Here is a 22,998-nt window from a genome sequence, read left to right on the forward strand (position 1 = left end):
TGTATATATAACTTAAGGATATTTTCTTTGAAAAAACCCATATATAATCCTTCATTTTTTTAAGTTCATTTCTAAATGTATATGCATATGTGGGCCTAGTATGTTATTCGATTCTATTAACTTAATCTCACTATATTTGTCAATTTATTTTGTTGCAATGCAGTATTGTCGTAGTATAGTTCAGATGATGTTGATTAGTACACTGTCAGTGAAACAACATGGGACTATAGAACTAGTCTTGGTCTGTCTGCCATAATGCTGGTTTCAAGAACTTCCAGAACCTGAAAATGGGATGACGGATTCCGTTAAAATTTATTGGATGAAGTATCACTATCAAAAAAATACGTTGGTTCATTAAGATCATACTTAGTTATGGTAAGGACCTAAGTACCGAAGGGCCTTGATATAGTGCCCACTCGCCCTAGCATAGTAATCTAGTTTTGAGTGTCAAACTCTGGTGACACTAACGTAATCGCCTTAGCCTTATTGATATATTTTCTTTAAGTAACTGACTAAAAAAGTACCAGGAGTGGTAGAGAGTGATTTGAATAATAATTTGCGGGACTAGCAGTGCACATCCATAACTTCAGGTGTAACACTCAGAATGATTGTTGTTAAGGTCAAATTATTTGTCATAGGCCATAACTGAGGCATAAACTTCTCTAAACTCCAAGATATCGTTAAGAAAATATGTCATGGCTTTTTTATCACTTTAATTTTTTAATAATAAATATTTATATTATCAACATTTTTTATCTACTGATTTCACTTCTTATAATATTATCCTGTTGTAATGACATAGAGAGTAATCCTGGACCATTACAGAATCTAAATCTTGTTCACTTAAATGCTCGGTCACTTAGAAATAAAACCTCTCTGATCGAAGTAGAGCTAGAAGATAATGACATTGTATGTATAACTGAATCTCACTTAAATCCTATGATATCTGATAATGACATTCAAATGCAACCATTTAATGTCGCTCCTTACAGAAAGGATAGAACAACTAGGCCGGGGGGTGGGGTTATTGTTTATTATAAAAATACTGTCGTGTTGAAGAGAAGAAGGGATTTGGAAAGAGATGATGTTGAGTTACTCTGGTTAGAGGTTCTAATAAATAATCATGAATTTCTCCTTGGTTGTATATATAGACCTGATAGTAATATTGATTACTGGGGTAAACTTGACGATACATTAACTAGAGCTACTGATACTTCACTAGATACTTACAGGTGATATTAATGTTGATATGCTAAATTTACCACTAAATGATCATTTATCAAGACTCCTTGTTAAACATAACCTTGCTAGCCTTATCAATGAACCTACAAGAATAACACCTGATAGTGCCACTTCCATCGATATTATCTTTACTAACAACTCCAACCTAATAACTAATACTTTTGTATCACCACCATTCTGTAGTGACCATTCATCAGTTCATGCTCAAATTTCTCTTACTGTTTTTAAACAGGTGACTTATAAAAAAACTATATTAAAATATGACGAAGCTGATTTTGAAAGTATGAATAATGCTCTCCTTAATATTGACTGGTTGAACTTATCAACACTTCAAGACCCAGACACATTTAACTCATTTATTATAGACTCAATCACCGAACAAGTCAACAGTTTCATTCCTACCAAACTCATTACTGTGCGCCCAAATGATAAGCCCTGGATGAATAATACCATCAGATTAAAAATGAGACAACGCAATAGAATACACAGAAAAGCTAAAATAAATAATACCCCCACTACTGGGAACGATTTCGTTATCTTAGGAATGAAACAATTGACTTGATTCGTGTGGCTAAAAAAACTACATCAAAAAGCTTGAAAATTGTCTAAATAAAAACTCGGTCCCTCCAGACAAATGGTGGAAGATAGCAAAATCTATTACTAACTTCACTAATAAATCCTCTTCTATTCCACCTCTTGAATCTGATAATCAAACCATCAATCATCCTATTGATAAAGCAGAAATCCTGAATAATCATTTTAGTAATATTTCTACATCTTCACCAAACCTTGAATTACCTCAGTTAGCACAGCCCTATATACCTTACTCACTTACTAATATTCAAATCACTCAACAAGATGTATCTGACCAAATTAGTAATCTTAATGTAAATAAACCCCCTGGTCCAGACGGTATAGTTCCTAAAATAGTAAAACAATTGTGTAACTCACTTACTCTCCCTCTCAGTCTTCTATTTGATAAAACTCTGGATTCAGGAATAATTCCAATTAGTTGGAAACAATGAAATGTAAATGCTATATATAAAGGGAATGGGTCATACAATGATGTTCAAAATTATAGACCTATCTCGATAACCTCTTGTTTCAGTAAAATAATAGAAAAAATAGTATTTAAATATCTCTACAACTATCTTATGGACAACTCTATATTATCTAAGCATCAGTCTGGCTTCATACCAGGTGATTCCACTGTTAATCAACTATTGTTTATTTACAATGAAATTGTTAGCAATATGGACCAGGGAAAGGAACTTCGATTTATTTTTTGTGATAAAACTATAAACAGACAATTACTTCATGATGTTCACCTATATATAGGTAAATCTAGACGTTTTAATCTCTACATGATTTAAATTAGCCATGACATAAGTTTTTGAAATAAGCTTATGAAATTTAAAGATTCTCCTTAAAAAAAAATTATTTACTATATAACATTTGAATAACATTGAATATATTCTACTCTAATTATCCTCTGATAAAGATATACTTGGAGTATCTTGTTGAGCATGGTTGTTTTAATACTGTTACTTTGTTCTATTCTATATACAGCATACACATATCTTATTAAAAGTATATACATGTGTATATTTTCAATTATTTTCAGGAAATTTAACAGTATTGAGAGCAATGACAAGTATATATATATACACATGGACTGTTGGTCATTGTCTGTCAATATCTGAGTAACATTTGGTCTAATTAGTAATATAACATATTCTTGCATTAAAATAATAGCTGTATTTATATTATGTGTGTTGTGTGAATGGAGTATGCAAAAGAGTTATCTCACTTTATCTGTTGTAAAATTTCATTTCAAAACTTAATTATAATATCTATAATTGATGTAAGTTTAAACTGTTACTTTTGCCACCATTGGAGAGAATTTATATAGGCTTTGCCTGTTATTTAATCCATTTGACTTGTAACATCCTTGTCAATAAAATTTGTTGAAATGAAAATAACTGATGCATATGTAATGTACATTGATGCATCAATTTGCCTTTTTTGTAAACAAATTATATACATACATAAAAATGACAAAAGAAACGCCTTAGCATTAAAAATGATATTTTTGCTAAATGAAATGAAAACAGTGCTATCTTATGTAAATAAATTTTAAATACAAATAAAAATGTTCTCTTTACAATATTTTGGGATTTCGTTGTCTTTTTTTTCTTTTTTCATCTGGTTTATGTATAGGGAAGCGTGTATATATTTTGGTCGTAATCTGAAACCATTGTGACTATACCCTATTTCAAGTATTAAAACAATTGCCCATTGTGTCGGATCCCCCTATAAACCTATTTATATTCGGTTACACATGTTTCACCAATTAATTGATGGGTTGGTTAACTAAACCTTTGCTAAGTATTTTTCTAATTCATAATTTTACTATTGTTTGTCAAAATTGTGAAACTGAAAACTTACCTATTTTAGCTCTAGGTGCACTTTAGCACTTTTTGCGTTGCCTTTTAAGACTTTATTAATGTATGTATAGCGGTTTTTTTAATAATAACTGTTCATTTACTGTATTGAACCACTGATTCAACTCACAATTAACTGTTTTTTTTGTTATATTTTCCATATAGGCCAAAATTTGACTGCACTAAAAAGGACGTTTACGGTACTTAAACATGATTCCGTTATAGGACGGGTTCACCTGATCTAGTCTGACCTCATTTATTATAAAAATCTTTCATAGGGTCGTGATGGTATCCTGTAAGATTCCTTCGAGATCCATCAATGCAACCAATATTTACCAGTAACCTGGCAATATATAAAACGCCAATTATGATCTGCTATCATTGTTGACACTATTTAGATGTTTACTGAAGCTCTTTTTGACGTGATACAGCATTGTAAATGGTTTAGATATTGATATCATAAATCCTAATTATTTAAATATTTTATCTCAAAGGGCGCTAAGTGCAGGCAAAACGTGTGTGGGTGATTCGAATCAAGCTTCAGATTTTGTCCACACAATTATGACACTTGAAATAGAGTATTTCGGGAAATAATCACTTCTATCAGATCGAGGCTCTGAAGTGAGGCTTTGTTTTCATTTTCGTCCGCGTCTGTACATACTTGACTACAAATTGATTCACGTGATGCAGTATTTGGTTTATGTCGCCTGAGTCTCCAAATCCTAATTTACGATTTGTGAATAGAGCAACACTCAAAGGTCAATATCAATCTATATCGTACAAATATCAATAAAACGTAAAAAGATGTAATAAAAAGGATAATGAATGGGTATAATGACAAATTGATTCATATTGTACCACTTAGTGTAAGTGTTTTGTGTTAATTATGTAACTTGTAACTGCTGCTGTGGGAATTTCTTTCCTTCTTTGTTGTCTCGGTGTTGACAGCTTCTCATTCGCAGTAGACCGTAGTAGGCCGCAGTAGACCGTACTTTGACCATACGGTATGCCGTAGTAGGCCATAGTAGACCGCGGTATGCCGTAGTACCTCAATTAGCCGTAGTTAACCGTGGTCAGCTGTACCATACACTACGGTAGTTTTTAACTACGGTCTACTACAGCAAAACCGCCAGTGTGACCAAGCCTTAAAATTGGAATGGACGCTATACGCAATACCAAGTTATAGGACAAAAGAATGCCATTCGACTGGAGAATATTTTCTCAAAAACCGTACATGACCATCATACTCCATAATTGTTTTCGCGATATTATTTTTGAAGTTTCACTCATTTGTCTATGTTTGGGCGATTTTTTAATCCCCCGTGGAACACACAAAATCAAGTTTTTACAATAACAAATAAATCGTAGAACAAGGAAATATTATATCGGTTTATAGAAACCAGTACTTGACATTTATTCACTAATTTGAATGGTTTCCGTCGCAGTTCCGAATAAATACATGTACGTCAGCCCTATCACGATTGTGCTAATAATTGGAGCTTTCCGCAATGTTTCATTTCCTTTAATGACAACTTCTCCTGACCAGGGCACGATCACAAACATACCACCACTGTAGTATGCCACTCAGAGTTCTGGGTTGCTGGTACATGGAGGTAATCTAGAATAGACCGCATATTTGGTTTATGTATTTTGAATCAACCTGGATTGTTTAACACCAAACGATGTTTTCTTAAAAAATAAATAAAAATATTTGATAAAAATAAACCCTGATCATCAGTCATTTCTGTGTTGCATGCATTATCAGATAATCGGTAGTTAACAAATATATGGTGCCCTTGATTTGTAACTGTAGTCTGCTACGGTAATGGTACATCATGCAACCTTTTAGAGAATATTATTTTCTGGGCCCAATTTTGTTTCTTAATTGATTGCTACCACACATCTTTTAGCTTTGATAAAAATGCTAGCTGGGGGTTTCTTATTGTCAAATAAAGATGAAGGTCGTTGTAAATCTTTATCTAGAGGATGGGCTATTTTTACATCGGAAGGGAGATAATTTCATAGAAGACAAACGAGTTTTGATAAAACATTACTCATGTAAACAGCGTCACGTATACAATGTCTGTGTGGATCAGTCACGCTTTGAGGAATTAATTTATGTGAAAGCCCGAAGACAATAAGGTGTATTTGTACATTTCTGTCATGTTGCGATGGAAATAATAACTATCCCACGATTACACGGTAGTTAATCTAGTTCACTTTGTTTTTATTTCTTCAGATTCAAGTTGAATATTTGCTAATAACTATATCTAGTAAGTACCTCATGAAAGAAAATGGAATATCATGTTTAGAACGATTGTGTGTCAATGTTGACCGCATATCGTCTTGAGAAGAGCCAATTCCTTTGTTCCAAAAGTTGTCAATATTAAATATATAATCAATCAATATCATCAAATCAAGAGAACAAAACATGCTATATAACTATGTTTTCTAGTGAAACGCATTTGTCACTGATTCCCGGCTATTTCTGATACTTGAGCGACCCTTAAATGTTTCCCCAATGAATTGCAATATCCCTTGTATGAGTACCCTACTCTATCGACCTGTGGCATAAGCATATGCATATATGCTATACATCTACATAACTCTGACAAGACCACATGATTGAAGCTAAGTTTTTTGGTATAACAAATGAATTACAACAGAGAATGCTGCAAATATACAGTTAATTTCAATTTTTTATTAAATGAATAGCAGTAACATGATAGACATGGTAGTCAACAATAATGTCGGTCATGCTGCATAAACATAAGTGTATTGTAAACAACATATCTTAATACTTGTGTAACCAAAAACGTTGATCATACAAGATAAGCTAACCTCTTGTTAGATACATGTATAGTGTGCAAACATTATCATAAAAAGATAAATATTATAAATGAATGATAAAATATGATAAGAATCTGAAAAAGGTGAAAATGGATGGGATGGTTTAAAAAAATAAATCTGAGCGTCATTATTCTGAAGCAAATTGTGTCTTTGTTTTGTCATGAGAGAGAATGCCATGTTCTGATTAAAAAAAATGTTACTAATAGTCTGATTGGGTGCAGGGGTAATTCGATTTTTTTTTAAACTTTCGTGCGACATAACTATACGGCCTTAATTAACATGGGGTTTACAACTCGATTTACACAAAAAATTCCGAAACATATCATAGATTGTTACTGTGTGAATCTGTATAAATTGTACATTTTGCCAATTAAATATTAAAATCAGACACTTCACTTCCTTTTTTATAATTATGATTATTCATCATGTTCTAATGTTAATGTATTATTATCATGTTAATAGTTGATACTATTTGCAACAGATTAAAAAAAACAGATAATTTTATGTTGAGTGACTTGTGAAAACATTGTATTTTACAAAGATATCGTTTTGTAATGAAGAGAATCTTGTATTAAGGATTCCAAATATCAAATAAAAGCAACACACTTTGCCCGCACAATTCTGGCAACTAGAAATAGAGTGATTCGGGAAAAAGTCACTTCTATCCAATCGAGGCTCTGCAGTGAGGCTTTGTATTTATTTCCGTCCGCGTCTACACAAGTTTGACCCAAACCACACATTGACAGGTAATAAAACCTCAATATTCTTCGTTATATATGATATAACAATACATCCGCACGATCGCGTATGTGTCCATTAATATACAAATGGTGTTTGTCAGGTTCAGATAATGACCAAGTTCCGTAGTTCAGAGAGAACTAAAACTGATACCGAACCTCTATATTAGAGAATTGTGATGTATACTATGTTTACATCGTCTTGGTAACCCAAACCTTATCTCAAACATTTGATTTGAGAAATGAACAACAATCAAAAGACAAGCAAAACCAAATGATTATAAAATAGCCTATTGACGTGTTAGCAGGATTTGGGTTTAGTGTATTTGATAAATGTTCCACCGTTATTTTTATTGTTTAGTTAGACTTGTTAATGTTTTTGCAGCAAGAAATTTTCAGTTTATGTTATCTTGGTGTTTAAAGCTTTTTATTGTAATCAGAAAGTTATTTGTTCAATGCAAAATAATTATCCCAATCAGCATGGCTTAGTGCAAGCCTGCTTTTCTATTTTCGTTTAATTAAGATTAACCTCTTACTTTGTTTAGTTTATGAGATGATAAACCCGATGGAGCACGAAGTAAATTGCGTTAACAATTTACCGACTGCTCCATTGGGTTTATCATCTCATAAACTAAGCAAAGTAAGAGGTTAATCCTTATATTAACAATAGTTTCTTTAACCAATAAAATCAACAAAGACGTCAGATACAATAATTTACCGTGTTTTATTCGCGGTCAAAATTATACTGTCGTCATGTTGATCTAAGCACAACAGCCATTCAAAAAAGCGTGCCGTCGACTGACATCTTGATCCCGCCTGTTTTCAATCACGTCACAAAAATTAGTTCTCATATTTCTGTTATTCTATTCATGTCAAATATCAAAAATACGTTCAAAAAATAAATGTGTTTTATTGTAAGTCTCAGATTATCTCGTACATGTGTAATTATAAAGATTGGAACGTGATTTTGTGGAACGCCAAAGGAAGTCCATCAATGTTTACATGTATTCATACGCACCGAATCGGGTCACGTTCTGCACTCAAGTAATTGGGAAATAAACAGATCTGCCCCAACATAGTTTATCGATACAGAAACAGTGGCAATTGTAAAAATATTGATATCACATTGAATCGGCAGTGTGTATCGCGAGTCAGGGTACTTCATATGTACTTTTGCAGAATTGTGTTACCGAATTAACATTTTAATGGGAATTATGGAAATTAAATAGTGTGTATAGATAAAGTTTACATTATAACCTTTACCAAAAACTTGTAATAAAACAAAAGAAAAAAGCATTCGATATATAAAGCATTTTCTCAAAACAACGTCTTTAATTTTTACTCACTGCAATGTCCATGTGATGACGGCGCTATGAAAATGGAAACTGAAGTTTCACCTTCTTCGTTACAGTACTGGAGACAAAAATAATGCATTGGTCTGTCAGGCAAACATACTTTTACTATATTGTAGCCAAACTCTTTCACTTGGTATGATATGTATGTGTAAACCTGACAGACTTACACAGGATTTCATTATTTTTCTGTACAATTCATGAAACATTTTCTAATCGCCTTCGAAACACAGGAAATTAAATCGCACACAAACATAGGCTGGTTTATAGTATATGCTAGTACATTAGTACAGACACATCAAAACGACCTATAGTTATCTTTATGTAGGACAAGGGCATACTTATATCTGTAAAACCCAATACTTCACATTAATTGCATTATAGGTATGGTTTCCGTCGCAGTTCCGATCACACTGAAGTTCAAGGTAATGATTACATTTATCCTTAATGTTTCCTTTTCTTAAGTGGCAAGCACTGCAGATAGGGTAAAATATATATAACCCAACTGCAGTATTCACATCATCAAAGGTCCGGATTTCACAATAAACCACGAAACCATGGTTTTTATTTAACTGTTATTGGATATCAAATGAATAAACATTCTAACAACTATAACATATGTACATAAATTGTGTATCAGGAAGAGCCCCGTTGATTGGCCTAAAAGTACTAAGCTTTCGTATTTTCCTATCCACAAAACGCGAATTTAATCGCACACAAATCTAAATTGATTTACAGTTTATGCTGCGTAATTCACAATAATACGACGAATAACAAATTAAGTTAGCAGAACGAGGAAATATTAAAACTGCGAACCATCATATCTAACTAATACAGGATGTAGAAAACAAAGAAACAAATATCTGGCAAATATACAAATAAAATAGCACATATTGGTAAAGTCATGTATGCTCTCCCTAATGAAAACAATGATGAATAAGTTGTAAACGCTCAATATTACAAATACATGTAATGCAGATAAAAGGTTGAATATATAAACAATATGATCATTTACCAAAAAAGCACCGGTGATACAATTTGTATTAGTGTTGATTACATGGAAAATCCGTCACATCCATCGCTACTTATTGTTTCTTTGTAATTGTGGTTATCAAAACGAAACTTGGTTGTGATTCTAGGTCATTGCTCTGTATTAGTTAGCAGCCTGCTACTGATTTTGATATGTTGATACCTCTGTCTTTATAATGGTGTCTTCGAAAGCGGTGTCCAACTGACCTACAGAGGAAAATACAGGTAACCATTCGTTGGTGCAAGAAATACAGTGTCTGTTTTTCACGGGTATATCATTCTGGAGGAAAATTGGAGGAAAAAGGAAATTTCATAAGACATAAAAGAATATTCCACATCAAGATGATGAAATACCATCTAGTTAAAAGAAAAGATGTTTTAGCTAGTGTATTATATATGGAATTGTATAAAAATACAACCGCTTCAATTATGATAATACCCAAAACAATATTTGCATGTTATAGTGTATATTTGCATGAATCGGGTTTCTATGCATGTTTTATATGTATATGTTATAACATTACCAAAACAAAACATTTTGATTGGTTAAGACACTTACTCTTACGGGTTGACAAACCCTCATATACATTCGGTGCTGATCGTCTGCCAAGGCTTTCGTAAGTATTGCTCCTGAAAATGAAGCCATACACATGTTTACCACGGCAGATCATATATCAACATACATAATGTATAAGCCGGAAGTTTTATGGTTATTTTTACATCGTGTCTAATTGTAGGAATATAGTATTCTAACTTTAACCACACCTACCATTAGTATGCCTTTTGCAATAATATTAAATACCATCAATTACACCAAACGGATTTTGAAAAATAAAAAAATAAAAATTTTCATTGAGATACTCTATTCATATTTTCATGTTTAGACGACTATTCGATGACATCTACTCCATTCAGTTATTTAATGTTCTATCCTAATTATTTTACCACATCCACTATGTTAGTATCAATACGTTTCTATCCGTTACTTAAGAATTACCTTTCTTCGGTTATGGACATCCTATGCGCTGTAAAAACAAGAGAATCTGTGTTGTATTTTTTTACAATGTCAATTACTCTATAAACAGTATTCAATACTTTTATCGATATAAGGATTTTTTTTTAATTTTCAAAAGAATATGTGAAAATTGGGATTTAAGTTGCTAAAGCATACTCGCTGTAAGTAGAATATAAAACTTTACTTTATATGGTTTTTTTCGTATTATAGAAAAGTGTGACACTTATACAATGATAAATAGTTGTTTGGAGAAACTAACACAGTTGAGATTTTTTTATCACAAAATTGTCAGATTAACATTTGCGATACATTCAGAATAGAACACCTCCAACCAAAGTAGAATTAAATCATGATCATAATTAAAACTTCAAAGAATATATTCTTCTGTACAAAGTGTTATTAAAATAGTTCGATACGTACGCTGTTCAGCAATGTCCTCATATACAGACACAGACTCCGTATTCGCCGTAGTGATATCAGTATTGACATACTTTGATGACCTTGGAATAAAAACATCGATACGTTTTAAATACTATATTAGTTAATTATATAATATATATGGCATCGTCCTCTCAAAATACCGCAGATGAATTGGCAAAATATCAACACAATGTCCATTTGTCATTGCACAATACCAGTCATTTTATAATCGAATTGCTCTTATACATTATATGGCAAAGTTAATGTTTGTAAAAAAGTATATTGTCTATTTCGCTATGATCATTTTAAATGCAAATTCAAGCAAAACATCAGGTTTTATTTTACAAAATACTTCTTTATACATTTTGCAATTATATAAAATCGTTCATTCCCGTTACTTGAAAAAAAATATAAAAATGTAACTGGAGCATTTTATCTAAATGTTATCAAAGTAATTATAATACCTAATGTGTAAACTTTTAAACGTTATCAACGTCATGTGATATGTAATGAACCGTGAACAACCGTGATTTATTCGTGTGAAATTGTTATAAATACATAAATTAGTTTTATATTAAACAGAACATAAAAAGTATACTATGTACTCATTACTACTCGTGTATATGAACCTAGTTGGAAAGGGTCCAATGCTGTAATTGATATAATGTATTTTGTATCCATGTTTGGATATATCAAATGCATATATATTTGAAAGTACTTACTCCGTTTCTTCAGCAGAATAACCTAAAGAGAGTTAAAACTTTATTATCACCATTATCAAAATGCGTTTTGTTGATAAAGCATGGCATTAGATGCATGCATTTTAATTACAAGATTCAGTTATTTATTTCGATAAACTGAGTAAGACAGAATAATATTCAGGATTAAATGTTTTTCTACATTCACCAATAGGCGATTCAGTTAATTTAATATATATTGCATTCATCATAATGGAGACACAGCTATTGCTATCCAATCCTAAAGGCCCACTTTATAGATAGCTACCTAAGATATCTACATTATCTACAGAGTGGTGGTAACGATGACACTGGTAAACATACGACGATCTGAGTAAAGGAAATTTACTTTTCTCATTTTGGTTGTTCAAGATATAAGGATAATAGTATAAACGGTAAGATTATACCTTTTTGCGTCTCTACACAAGTATTAATCTCGTTTTATATAGTATATTCAAAAGCTAACTAAATGCCGTTTTGGTTAAGGCATGTTCATACCTGTAATATATCCTTTCATATATGCTTACTTATTTAAGACTGAGTTCTGTGTTTATGGATGCAATTTAGACGTCCTAACTCTATCATTCAGCAGCATGAATGCCAATTACAAAGCTCTGTTTCTTTTCTCGGTTAATATCCACGTCATTGTAGGTACCTGCCTTTTATGTAAGATGTATATAGTTAGACGGATAGGATAATGGAATGTTTGTGTATTCTTCTGATAAAGGTAGTTTTAATCATTTAAACGTAATACAGTAAGGTCCGTGTGTGTGATTTAGTACTCACCTGTATCGGATAAAGCTTTCTTCGAAAATTCTATTTCTTGTGTATCGGGTTTATTTCTGAAAATTAAGAAATAGCTGTGCATATCTTGATTACTCTTCGTTACCTCATTGGGTTATATAAACGTATATAAGCAATCCATTGCAAAATGGAATTAATTTAACTGCCAATAACCAAAACATTTTAACTCTAACGCGAAGAAAACAAAAGGATACATTCCGTAAATAAAATAAATGGATTTACCTGTGATTTATCTTTCGTATTTCTACAAAAAAGTAAATAATATGAATAAATAAAAGGTTAGATATTGACAGAGCCTGAAAAAACGTAAGAAAAAAAGTACGTCACGCCCGCAAACACATGACGTTAGAATCAAATCCTACACGAAAGGGCAAATACTTTTTAATATGCAATTATAGTCCTTATGATATTGGCGTTGAAATATGTAAAAAGTGTATTATTTGCATTGTGCAGCAAAATAAATCTACACAATCTATATATAAAACAAAGTCGTATGCATGTATGTAATATATGAATTTTGCAACGTCTTTGTTGTTAACTTGAGATAGACATTGTGAATAATTTAATAATTTCCAATGAAATATTTCTCTTATCTGAGTTACATTTCTGATGCATATATGAAGCACGAAGATAAGGATGGAGTATCAACGTTTAAACCACCACACTTACTTATAACCATGACAACTACGACAACTACGACTACTAACAGGAACACAGACGACACAGCTATCAGGGCTACACCAGTTGTATATAGTTCACATTTGCTGCAGTCGTTGTCAGTGGATGCTGTAATTTCATAGAAGAAGCAAGAAGCATGTATATATAATTGTATTTAAATGCATACATAATAGATAATTTTAAGCATAATGCTTTATGCATTGTACTTGATTAATAGTTGAATGCTTTATGTTGTACTACAATTTTGGAGAATGTATGAAGAAAAAGGTCAAAACAACAGAAAACAAAAATGGAATACATTCACGGAGAATGATAAATATAATGATAAATGACGTTAATATATTATTCTGAGTTGTTTGAAGCTTGCACACAATTTATCTATCGAACTATAAACAGAATTTTGTGTTACCTTTTGTTCTGGTAACATCCATTAAATACATATATGGCTAATTGGTATTGAGAGAATGACTGTTGGCGCTTTATGTAAACCATTGTAATGTAATTAAAGTTTAGACAACAATAACTCTCTTGTTTATAACGTAATTTTGTACATCTTACCGGTCGTTGATGCAGATATCATGAGAGGTTGACTGCTGCCATCACTGTTTTGGGATTGTACAGTGATGTAGTATAGTGTGTTTGCTGATAGTCCGTCTATTGTGTAGGCCATAACGGGCTCCATATCATCGGGGATAGCATTAGAATACGTAGTGACGTCACTGTCGGCTGGTCTGTGCCCAATGATATACGTATCTCCCCGATCTCTCCTCGGGTCTGGGATCCATTGTACGGTGATACTACTACTTGTGACATCCTTTTGTAACAGGTAAAGTGGTGGGGACGGGGGATCTGAAATAGAACATCATTATGGGTAAGCGTATAAATACGTTATTTTACTCCTAATGATATTCTTCCATTGTTAACTATTCCTGTTGTCTAGTTACTATATCATAGATAAGTTATTCAAAGAGCATTACAGGAAAAACGCTACATGTAGTAGAATTTGCTTTTAATTGGATGGAATTTCTCAGAAACAGTGATATGGCATTCCATTAGTAGACATGTAGAAAACCGATTTATATCGAAGTGTTATTTCGCATGTGTATAGATGGGGCACTGTTTCGATAATGGCTATGTCGAAAGCTTAACTTGTTAAATTACCTGTGTTGATAAGCTTGATCGACATGTTGACCGTTCCCAGACCGTTTTCTATAGAGACAGTATAGATATCGAAGTCCCCCTCCGCTATCTCATTGATTTTTAGGACAGCTGCGTAACCTTCGACTTGTATATCGACACCATGGAACGACGTGTTAATATTCCTGATTTCTAGGGAAATAACAAATTTACCCGAGGGAAGTACTCTGTTTGGTCCTCTAGTCCACGTTATGTTGCTAGAACTGACCGCTGGTCTGCTGTAAAACTCCACTTCAATTTCAATGTTTTCACCTGTCTTTCCTTTGGTCTTTGTCACATTTGAGCTAATAACAGGAGGTGCTGGAATAAAAAAATATTCACTGTGTGAGGATTACACACAAATGATCGAATTGATCTAAATCCTTCATGCCTTACAAAAACGTGAGTGAACTTACGCCATAAAATAACAAAATAAATAAATAAAGACTTGCTGTATCATAATAATCCAAGACGTCATTAACTATGCTATACCACTAATCAATTGAATAAAACTTTGAAAAATCAACGATTTAATTTTTGTTAGAAACAAAGTTGCCCATCTTTCATTTTAATTTATGAAATATATTTTTATCGATAGTGCTGTTCTAAACTGTTTCAATAATTGTCGATAAAGACACGATTCTACGTACCTTCCACAACGAATAGAACAGAACCGGAACTGTAGAAGGACGAATCCGGGATGTTGTTGGAAGCTCTACAAGTGTAGTAGCCGGTGTCCTCATACCGTCTGGTCATACCGGGGTCAGGCAGGGTCAGAACGGACTGTAACGGACTCGAACTTCCATTCAGCTGGCGTATTTCAGTTCCACTTTCGGACGTGTGCCTCCATGATCCGAATTGGTAGGTGTCGGGGTTACCCTCCGGGTCACAATTTAGTACTCTGTTCTGTGATATGTATGTGGTGTTGGTGTATCTCACGATGACATTAGGTGGGTCTACCGATTGGAAAAATCAAATATATTTTTTATTAATATCAAACCTTTTATCAAAGTATTAGGATAATTATATATCTAAAAATGCAATATAAATACGCTATTTACTCCAATCCTTATAAAATCATTTCCGTGCAGTGGTTAAAGTCGTTATGTTTTTCTTATATTTTATATTGTAGGCCATGGGTGGGCTAAGAGGGTCCCACATGCATCCCCCCCAAACCTCCTAACCAATATTTTTCTGAACCCTTATGACCCACTAATCACAAATCAAAATGTTAACATTGCATAAGTTGGGATGAACTTCCGGTTATGACGTCATCAAGATGGCCTCCATCTCGAAGTTCACTAAAAATCAAAAATAAAAAATAAAGTGAAACTTCAATGCAGACCTAATTTATGACCTCAAAGAATCCACCTGTGCCATCTATGGTCACTGAAAGTTTACAAGAATGAGGAATTGTGCTTCATACGAATTAAGGAGAACTAGCTCAATCCTTAGCAGAATGTGGATCAGGTGTCTTTTCCATCATGCCGGGGAAGTCTTGAACATCATATAAGATATGTGAATCACTAAGTTGGAAACTTGAAGAGCTCCCACATCCCTGAAACCGAAGTTTGACGGTTGACAAGTTAGAACCACGATGGTAACCCGGTAATATAATGTCACATCAGCTCATCAGCGCATCAGCTCATCAACATCGAAGACAAAGGACTAATGAAAGAAATATATTTCACTGTATAAACCATCTGACATTTCCTTACGTTATACACAGGAGATAACAATGAATGTGCTCATTCTAAAAGACACAAAACGTTTCGGAAAGAGTCATGGTATTTACGGAATGACCGGTTTAACTCAGATTTATTTTGATACCATATAGCTATGATATTGGCGTTGTCAAATGTCAATGTTATGACTATTTATCATTTTTAGTGAAATTCGAGATGGCGGCCATCTTGATTACGTCATAACCGGAAGTTCATCCCAACTTATGCAATGTTAACATTTTAATTGGTGATCAGTTGGTTATAAGGGTTAAGAAAAATATTGGTTCGGAGGTTTGGTGGAGGTGCATGTGGGACCCTCCTAACCCATGGCCTATTGGTTTTTAATTGGTTTCCACTACTGACAACTGCTATTTTTTCTCTACCAAAAAGACGAATTATTTTTTCTGCGGTTACAAAAGTTACTTACTTGACATCATTACCACCATTATAACGTTTTCTGCGTGGTTAAAAGAGCTTCTAATTTCACTTCAATAGAAAGTGTTATAAAATATTACTTGCGTCCCCCCCAAAAAAAAACCGTGGCAGTATGTCATATATGGAAAAAAGTACTGATTGCAAAATGAGCTAATACATATTTTTTTGTGTTAATATATTCACGATTAAACACCAATTATTGTTCAAATGACGAGTATCGTTTATGCACTGTCGCCGTTTGAGCATCCTTACATTGAGCCTTAATTAATTCCTTGCATAAATCATTGCACACCTTTCCTTCTAAACTTACAGTAAATATCAATGACTATTGTGTCCTCTTCACTTCCGACAGAATTTACAGCTACACATCGGTATATCCCACTGTCTGTTTGGTGTGTAGACGGTATACGTATGACACCGGACGTGACGTCAACTTCAGGTGGTAGTTGACCTCCTACTTTGGACCATGTTATAAATGACTGTGCAGGGTTACTGTCCACCTCGCATCGGATTTCAAGTTCACTTCCCTCAATCACCTTTTCTGCTGGGCGTGCGGTTAGCATTAAAAATGGCCTATCTGTGATGTAAATGTCATATTAATAAAGCATAGGTTACATGTGGTTATCTAAAACACATGAACAGTTGTTAAAAGAAAACTTGAAAATATAGAAAATATATAAAATATATTACTGTCATTTATAAAAAAAAGTGGCATCAATATTGTGTTAGTGGTATAATTTAGTCAATAAGCCAGCTTAACACTCGTGCTGCAAGTGGAGTTACAATTGTATTATTGAAAATCACATAAAACCCAGGGAAATTCATAATATGATATATATGTGTGCAGAGACAAATACTATCTAATACGAGGGTATCAATATTTAAATAAAACTTGATAAGAGTATTTGCTAAAACTGGACTAATTCTACATTAAGCAATTATAACAGTATTTCCAAATGTTGGTGAGTATGTTTAGAGCATTGCACCATCCCTTGTGTGTTTTTTTTGTTAGATAAACATGTATAGGCCATATTTATACTGATGCTATAGGTGTAATCAACCTTTGCTGACATTCGCGACACGTTTCGCAACATCCAATTTCGCAATTAGCCGATTTTGAAAATGATCTGTCATGAGAAAAAGAGCCAGTATCGTGATGTTGAAATTGTATGACTTACATCTGATATCCAGTGTAACTGAGTCCGTCTTCTCTCCCAGCGTCACGTCCTCGTTCTGGACCACACATCTCACCACGTTACCGTCCTGGTACCTATCAGGTACGAGTTGTAGGACCTGTGTAGATATAAAACCCCCGTAGCTTCCTGACGTGTTGGTGACGGCCGCTGTGTTAGATATCCGTGTTGTACCGTTGTACCACGTGATGTGTACATGTCTGTTGTACTCCTGTGTTGTACAGGTCAAGGTCAGAGTGTCGGTACCGTCCGCGACCACCACTCTGTTACCAGTTATGCTCACACTGTCAGGTCCGACTGAAAGTACAAACAATTCGTTATCGTCAAAATAGGTTCGAAAAATATAGGCCTGTATGTCTTGTATATAGAGTCGGCCATCATCACTCTGTTACCAGTGATACCACAATGTCTGGCCCGTTTTGAAGACATACATGCAGAATAAAATGGAATTAGACATAGTGTCAGAAGAAATCACTAAAATACTGCCCGGATTGTTCTATTATATGATAAGTTAATATGCTCTTTCATCTAATCTATATTATTGATACGTGTTTTATAATTCACGTTGGAGTTGTCTATAGACGGTAAATTGGTACAAGAACTTAAGTCTACCCAGAAGATGATACTGTAACATGCATGTGGTGTACATCTAAAAGCAGAGGCATACAGTTATTCCGATCCACAGACTTCATATTGTCCTGATGTGTGACTGTGTTAGAGATACTTACACAATACTGTTATAGTCTGTCGTACTGACTCAATCCCTCCAGACAATGCCCGGTTACTGACTCTACAGTACATAGACTTCCCATTGTCCTGACGTGTGACGCGGCGTGAGAGTGATGACGTCACGGTGTAGGTATCAGTAGAAGTGTCCAATACCTTGACCTCCTCTGGATTACTTGATAGCCATGTTCCCCCAACATTCCACTCGATGTCAGCAGCAGGTCTACTTCCTGTAGACACACACACCACCTGTAGGTCTGTGTTCTCTGTCTGGGACGAGGGGGATAATACAGTAGACTGTTGAGGCTTTACTAAGATCAAAGATAGAGGCGGAAAAAATCAATTAACGTATTTTTGTTTATCAGGATAACCGACTATTTTTGTGATTAATCTAGATATGAATATCTATGTTTTACTCCAGTCAATACACATATACCTTAACCATACACGTATGTGAAACAGGAGAGGAGAAAATGTAGCGGCCAGACCGGGAATTCGGATTGCAAAGCGATTTCAATCGGTAAGGTCTGCGCCTATTTTCTAACGTTACCATTACTACTTAGGTTTATATCACTAGCTAGGCTAACATGTATACATCACTATATACTCACAATCTAGGTATACCAACACACTGGTGGTCTGGGGACTGGTCAGGGCCGGACTACTAGACTGACATGTATACAGCACTCTATACTCACAATCTAGGTATACCAACATACGGGTCGGGGCTGGACTAATAGACTGACATGTATACAACACTCTATACTCACAGTCTAGGTATACCAACACACTGGTGGTCTTAGGACTGGCCAGGACTGGACTACTAGACTGACATGTATAAACACTCTATACTCACAATCTAGGTATACCAACATACGGGTCGGGGCTGGACTAATAGACTGACATGTATACAACACTCTATACTCACAATCTAGGTATACCAACACACTGGTGGTCTGAGGACTGGTCAGGGCTGGACTACTAGACTGACATGTATACAGAGTTCTGTCGTCTGCTCTGGTAAAGACTTGTGTGTACTCGACTGTGTTGTTTGACATCACGAGAGTGACACCATCTTTGACCCATGCTACATTTGCGGATGGAGTTCCACCACGTGCATTACAGGTCAGGGTCAGACTTCCACCCTCCGTCCCTGTTGTCCTGTTCTGACCATCTACTTCGACTGTATTTATTATCTCTGGGAATTCTGGAGAAACTAAAATGATGATGGGCTATCAATAAGGGATGTTTGTAGTATCTTATTAATACAGATATTCTGCATGGAAGTCGTACGGGTTCAGCAGTCAAGTGATTGAGGTATTCAAACAATCATGTTTTATGGTTTCACCGATTGAACGGAAATTTCTTTTTTTGTGGAAATTTGCCTATTTGCATGTAATACCATGAATGAATCAACTCTCATTACTTTAATATATTTGTTGTAAACTAAGATAAACGATATTTTATTTACAAATGCCTTCACGCCATATGATGAAATCATTGTTATGCAATATAGCCATTTTGTGGTAATATTTTATGCAATCGGTTTATTAAGCAATATGTTGATGACACTGCAATTTAAGTGAACCTTATAACGCACATAAATGTGTTTGATATTTATTAGTTACATATATTTGTTAATGCTAGCTTTACCTTTAAGCAAAATGCACATAAATGCGAGTCCCGCTCTTTCTTTACGTATTACTAACCACGATCCTCCATATCTATTTCAGTGTTTCACAAAGCAAAATCATGTGCTAAATTCAATAGCAGTCGGTTATTGTTTAGTTTACATACAATCAGTGTGTCAAACCAATGTACAGCGACTTCGTTTTTTATAAATTGCAATTTTAAAACGAAAACCTTGCTTATTTATTAGTATAAGCAACCACCAGATTCGGTTTATCTATTAAGATCATTATTATAAGGCAGAATGATATGCATGTATGCATGACGCCATATTTGGTGGTTGCTTGCTTGAATGTAATTGAAAAACACTTGCATCTCAAAATATAAAGATATAATTATTGCTAAGGGCTAAACATGTTCCAACGAAAACAAATTAAGCAGCTTTTATCTATACTCTTGTTAGTTTATTTTAAATTTTGAACAGGCACTCAATAAATGGAGCGAATCTATATAATTTTTTTTTAAAATGATTAACTTGAGATTCAATAAAACGCGATAACATTTACTTGTTGGGAAATCGCTTTATCATTAATAATCAAACAATTCTAAAATAATACTTATTTTATTTTTTTTATTTTTTTTTTACTTTCAAATTGAAATCAAAACATGCGGTTTTTAAATTCAATCATACACAATATCATTGAAATATTTCATAGAATAAAATAAGTACATAAGATATAATTAGCTTCCATGAAAAGGGGTTATTATACAATGATTTTATCAGCTAGAAAATCAAACAGAAATATTATGTATATTAGATAAGCATGCTATTAGATATTCAAAAAATGTATTATATACATGAACAGAGATAAAAACCATAACACCAACGTGGATTCAGTGAACGATCTTGATGCTCACCATTGATACTTAAATCTTGATCAATCACGTTGTAAAATTGATCCAGATTTTCTTTCTCTTAATCTTGTCCATTTAATCCATCGATAACATATAGGGAATCAGCATATATATATTCACAATTTTCGATTAAATGGACTTATCTATACATAGGAATAATAGTTAGGATATCAAACAGGGGATATTATTATTATTGTTAGTTTTGAGACAGATTTCCTAAGTACATTTATGCGAAATAACGGCACAAAATTCAAAATCCAAGTGATGGCTGTCTGGTAAACCATCTTGTCGCGCGATCGTCCCAATAAATTCAAATAGGGTCCGCTATATTTCCATAGAAATATATACATAATAATTTGAGACAGGTTGGTTAGAAAATGTTTGTTAACAGTACGACATACGGGAGGACATAGGGCCGTAGGGACTGACGAGGGACATGTGATTTTCAATAGCCTGCATATTGGATGTGTTTGGTTGACTATAGGCTCTAAGATATGTAAAATAGTTCAATTTACATGTTGTTCTCGTTAAGTATGTTCGTCTGTAGGAGGAAACAGTTATATCAACTTAAGTCTATTATGTCATTAACTAGGTGTATACCATATTTGGGAAAGTTCTCTAAAATTAAAACTATGGAAGAGGAGAAAAGAGAAAATGACAAACAGGAAATACACGTCACATTTTAATTTCAATTTTAAGTATTAAAAGTTCTGTCAGTAGTGGCAATAAATTGCCATGATAACCATCTTAGTTAGTATTTAAACGGTTAACATGTAATAATTATCAATAGTATTTATTGTATTTTATGGTACAACTTACCTCTGCTTCGTATATCTTATTATAACAGATGGGGGGTTGGGGTCACACTGGCAAGATTTAGTTCTCCCTTTAATATGATTGTTAATCTGGCAAGAAAGCATATATGAACATTGCACATTGCTGATGATATCAATCTACTTGACAATGAGCAGTTATGACTGGTTTTTTTCTACAGCGTCGCTTATGAAATATATCTTTTAACTGATTCAAACCCTTTAAAGAAAAAAAAGACTTGTCAAAAAGTGGTGTATTTCATTTAAAATTAAATCCTGAGGTTTCCTTACTGGGATTTGGACCGTATTCTGGAAATCTGGAAGGAAATATAATTCGAAAATTAAGTCATACAAAACAATGGCTGTTGCATCAATGAATATCACAAAATTACATGAAACAACATGGCATTGCCTAAAGCTCATTTCCTTAGTACGTGCCCACATGTTCTACAAAGTTAAACAAACAACTCACGATCACACTCTTTCTTGTCTTAAACAAAAAGCTGGCAATACATATACTCACCATTGTGTTCCCCCCCCCCACGTTTATCGATGATTTGTTGTCCGTGTTATCTCTCCTATAAATCTGTAGCAAAGATTATTGATAACATATTAATATAACTACTATTAAACAACAAATTTACAGTATAATGAATTCTGGTGGATTGATTTGCTTGAAGTAAAAGTTTTTGAGAGTTAAACTTGAGACCACTATTATTCAGGAATAGGTAATATCTGCATACTTCATGTCACCATTATATAACACTTTTATTACGCATTACCATATTGGAATTGTTAAGATGCTCGCATACTTGATATGGCATTGTGATTTGCGGAATATTGTTTTTAGTACGAAATAGGCATTCACGGTTTTGTTTTTGATATTGTCTCCAATGAAACATACATATTGTACTACTTGTAAATATTTGTAATTTGTTGGTTTTTTTTTTAAATTTAATTTAGATCTCCATTAAATTCATTTTTCTACGTATTTTACATTTATTAACACATGGAAACTTGTATAAAGAATACAGATAAGATCTTTTCTTGCTGCATCTACTTTTCCGATATCTCATTCTG

General features: G+C 33.6%; 2 protein-coding genes across 2 annotated transcripts in view; both read right to left on the bottom strand.

Moving 5' to 3' along the window:
* Positions 1 to 7,067: 7,067 nt before the first annotated feature.
* The window catches only part of LOC138317188 (nephrin-like), a gene marked incomplete at its 5' end in the record, with an annotated part of 63,246 nt that continues 47,315 nt past the window's right edge, over positions 7,068 to 22,998 (bottom strand). The window contains 9 exons of the mRNA XM_069258741.1: positions 7,068 to 9,861; positions 10,214 to 10,284; positions 10,652 to 10,679; positions 11,090 to 11,169; positions 11,812 to 11,833; positions 12,613 to 12,668; positions 12,853 to 12,874; positions 13,300 to 13,416; positions 13,867 to 14,157. Coding sequence (XP_069114842.1) covers positions 9,794 to 9,861; positions 10,214 to 10,284; positions 10,652 to 10,679; positions 11,090 to 11,169; positions 11,812 to 11,833; positions 12,613 to 12,668; positions 12,853 to 12,874; positions 13,300 to 13,416; positions 13,867 to 14,157 — 755 coding nt within the window. The remainder of the gene's footprint in view (positions 9,862 to 10,213; positions 10,285 to 10,651; positions 10,680 to 11,089; positions 11,170 to 11,811; positions 11,834 to 12,612; positions 12,669 to 12,852; positions 12,875 to 13,299; positions 13,417 to 13,866; positions 14,158 to 22,998) is intronic.
* Positions 14,453 to 20,152, bottom strand: LOC138320138 (kin of IRRE-like protein 3). The gene is made up of 6 exons (XM_069263196.1): positions 19,491 to 20,152; positions 18,565 to 18,873; positions 17,822 to 18,133; positions 16,954 to 17,220; positions 15,135 to 15,440; positions 14,453 to 14,805 (listed from the first exon to the last, which is right to left on the bottom strand). Exons 1-6 carry the CDS (start codon positions 19,618 to 19,620, stop codon positions 14,453 to 14,455), a joined length of 1,677 nt encoding a protein of 558 aa, XP_069119297.1. The 5' UTR covers positions 19,621 to 20,152.

This window comes from Argopecten irradians, chromosome 3 (genome assembly GCF_041381155.1).
Source record: "Argopecten irradians isolate NY chromosome 3, Ai_NY, whole genome shotgun sequence".
NCBI lineage: Eukaryota > Metazoa > Mollusca > Bivalvia > Pectinida > Pectinidae > Argopecten > Argopecten irradians.

Coding starts and splice junctions, on each gene's coding strand:
- LOC138320138 (XM_069263196.1), bottom strand. CDS start 19,620: ATGTCAAACAACACAGTCGAGTACACACAAGTCTTTACCAGAGCAGAC. Junction 18,874..19,490: donor TGTGTTGGTATACCTAGATT/GTGAGTATAGAG, acceptor CTTTGATCTTAG/TAAAGCCTCAACAGTCTACT. Junction 17,221..17,821: donor AGTTACACTGGATATCAGAT/GTAAGTCATACA, acceptor TTTACATCACAG/ATAGGCCATTTTTAATGCTA.